Source organism: Engraulis encrasicolus, chromosome 16 (genome assembly GCF_034702125.1).
Source record: "Engraulis encrasicolus isolate BLACKSEA-1 chromosome 16, IST_EnEncr_1.0, whole genome shotgun sequence".
NCBI lineage: Eukaryota > Metazoa > Chordata > Actinopteri > Clupeiformes > Engraulidae > Engraulis > Engraulis encrasicolus.
This window is the reverse complement of record NC_085872.1, coordinates 46383339-46386487: the sequence shown is the minus strand read 5'-3', so window position 1 is coordinate 46386487 and position 3149 is coordinate 46383339. Positions and strand designations below refer to the sequence as shown.

At 50.5% G+C, this 3149-nt stretch overlaps 1 protein-coding gene across 1 annotated transcript in view; it reads left to right on the top strand.

The window, feature by feature from the left end:
• Positions 1 to 2711, top strand: part of si:dkeyp-68b7.5 (transcriptional repressor RHIT) — a 10429-nt gene extending 7718 nt beyond the window's left edge. Inside the window, exons 5-7 of the mRNA XM_063220017.1 lie at positions 79 to 191; positions 369 to 685; positions 2555 to 2711. Of these exons, the coding sequence (XP_063076087.1) occupies positions 79 to 191; positions 369 to 685; positions 2555 to 2711 (587 nt within the window). The remainder of the gene's footprint in view (positions 1 to 78; positions 192 to 368; positions 686 to 2554) is intronic.
• Positions 2712 to 3149: the final 438 nt, after the last annotated feature.

The window sequence follows — 3149 nt, the reverse complement described above, 5'->3', positions numbered from 1 at the left end:
GTCAGCCAGCGCCCGGTGATATTGACCATGTGTGTGTGTGTGTGTGTGTGTGTGTGTGTTCTCCTTGTGTGGTTGCAGTAGAGCCCCTGGGTCAGCGTGCGCCCGGTGAGCCGAAACTCTACAGTGCATCATGGGAGGACTGCGACCCAGAGGAGGGGGAAGCCAGCATAGACCCCGCCCACCCAGCAGAGGTCCCTCCCCCTTCCTTACCATTACCCATGATGCCTCACCTCCTGCAGCCGCCGCACCCCCTGTCCCATCACCCCCCTCCTCTTCCTCCTCTTCCTCCTCCTCTTCCTCTTCCTCCTCCTCCTGCTCCGCACCTCCTGCTGAGGGACCAGCGTTGCCTTCTCGCATCACACCACCAGGACCCTCATCCCCCGCCCCCGCCTGCCCTCCCACTATCACATCACCACGCCGACGTCTCCAGCGGTTACAGCTCCGCCGCCGACCACCCGTCCGTGTCTGTCGGGGTCGGCGTTGTTGCTGGGGGCGTTGGCGGCGGTGTTGCCGGAGCTTCAGGGGAGGTTGGCGGTGCGGAGGGCCGAGGTGGTGACGGCGGGGTCGGGAAGCGGTCGCGGTGCGGCCAGTGCGGCAAGACGTTCACCACGCACTTCTACCTGAAGATCCACCAGCGCATACACACAGGGGAGAGACCCTTCACATGCACAGCCTGCGGAAAGAGGTCTGTAGCACTAACGTTAATATCCATTGGAAGAGGTCTGTAGCACTAACGTTAGTATCCATTGGAGGAGGTCTGTAGCACTAACGTTAATGTCCATTGGAAGAGGTCTGTAGCACTAACGTTAATGTCCATTGGAAGAGGTCTGTAGCACTAACGTTAATGTCCATTGGTTTGGTGTCCAATTGCTAGGGCTGTAACGACACACTTAACTCACGATTCGGTTCGGATCATGATCTTTGATCTACGGTTTGATACACAGAATTATTTTTTTAAATGTGTCTTTTTAATTTTTTTTCACAAAAAAATTATTCAGGAACATTTGTAGGTAGAGCAGGTTATAAGTCGCTACTAAGTATTAAAAAACTGTTTAAAGGGACACTGTGCAGGAAATGGACAAAAAAGGTACTGCAACTATGCTGCTCATTGAAACTGGGTTGCCTTGTATGAAAAGTGCATTTTTTTCAGTCATAATGAACACTTTGAATTTGATGGTGGTGGTAAATATTCATGAAAAAGGTAACATTAGTGAATGGGCAGCAAGCATGGATTCTGGAAATAAACAACAAAAAAATCCCGCACAGTGTCCCTTTAAAAATAATAATGAGGAGGTTTTGAAACTTGAAAGCACTGTCACATCATAGCTCGTGTTTTCCGCTCTGAAGGGTAACAGAACTGTGGAGAAGCGTATCACGATACTGCCTTCTTGTATCGCGATACAGTATCATGACTGTGTATCGCGATTTCTCAATTCAATATAATATCATTGCAGCCTTAATGTCCATTGGTTTGTCGTCCAATTGTAATATTTTGTTGGTTCAGCAGCAGCCTTGTGACCACACCAAGTAGATGCACATGTCTCCGATAATGTTCAGTGTCCCCAAAATATTTTACTACATGGGGACTTCCCCTGATTCAAGTAATATGAACAAAAGAGTTATACAATATAGTAGATACAGAAAAGCTATGAGGAAACTAAAACTAAGCATCAAACACAAGCAGGTAATTGGAGTGCTTCTGGGTCTTCACCTTTTTTCCTTGGTGCTCATCAGTGTAGGGGCTCTCAAACTTGGTCCAGGAAGACAGATGCTGAGGCACTCAAGGTTGCAATTTTTTACTTTTTTATTTGGCTACAATGCTTGGCTACAAAAACTAAGCATGTCTCTCTAGGTTCTACTGCACGTCTCACCAGCGCTGCCACACCGGCGAGAATTATATTTATATAATATAGGAGTAGTAGTAGATAAAGGAAAACTAAGGCGCTGTTTCCATGTAGCTGGATATTTTTATATGTGGATATTTTTTTCTCCTGGTTGCATTGATTTTGCATTGGTTTTGGCCTTACGTTTCCACGTAGCAGATATTTATAATCCAGGTATATAGGCCTAAAAGCAGAAGAAAAAGATATCCTGTTTAGGGGGCTGAGACGCATTTGTTACAATGGAGGATTTATTTTTTATCCACATGTTGCGTTTACACCTTAACAGGAGAAAAAAAATACCCTTCTAAAAAAAATTCCTGCTACGTGGAAACAGCAGCTAAGATGAAACTCATGTCTCTGCAGGTTCTACTGCACGTCTCATCTGATCTCCCACCAGCGCTGCCACACCCGGGACTCGCAGGGGCGCAACTACTCATTTCTGGGGGGGGGTATGCAAGAACTATTTAGGTGCCCCACCCCCCCAAAAAAACACGTAATAATTATTTGGCGCCCTCCAACGCCCTCTCTTTGGTGCCCCCCTCTCTCTGGCGCCCCCCTGCAACGCGTACGTCGCATATACTGTAGTTGCGCCCCTGCCCGGGAGAATGATATTAAATAGTAGTAGATACAGAAAAGCTATGAGGAAACTAAAACTAAGCGTGTCTCTGCAGGTTCTACTGCACGTCTCACCTGATCTCCCACCAGCGCTGCCACACAGGAGAGAAGCCGTACAGCTGTCTGGAGTGTGGCAAGGCCTACTCACACCTCAACTCCCTCAAGCTGCACCAACGCAGCCACGCAGACGACCAGGGCCTCGGGTACGCCTGATGGGGGGGCCACGCTGACGACCAGGGCCTCGGATACGCCTGATGGGGGGGCCACGCTGACGACCAGGGCCTCGGATACGCCTGATGGGGGGGCCACGCTGACGACCAGGGCCTCGGATACGCCTGATGGGGGGGCCACGCTGACGACCAGGGCCTCGGATACGCCTGATGGGGGGGCCACGCTGACGACCAGGGCCTCGGATACGCCTGATGGGGGGGCCACGCTGACGACCAGGGCCTCGGGTACGCATGATGGGGGGGGCCTCACGCGTACGCCTGCCTGGGGTGGCCTGGTACATGCCTGTTTTTGGCCTGGTACATACCTGTTTTTGGCCTGGCAAATGCCTGTGGTGACTAGGACTATACCTGCTTTGGCCGGGGTATATACCTGCTTTGGGATGGGATGACATGTCTGTGTTGGCCAGGAGGACTATGCCTA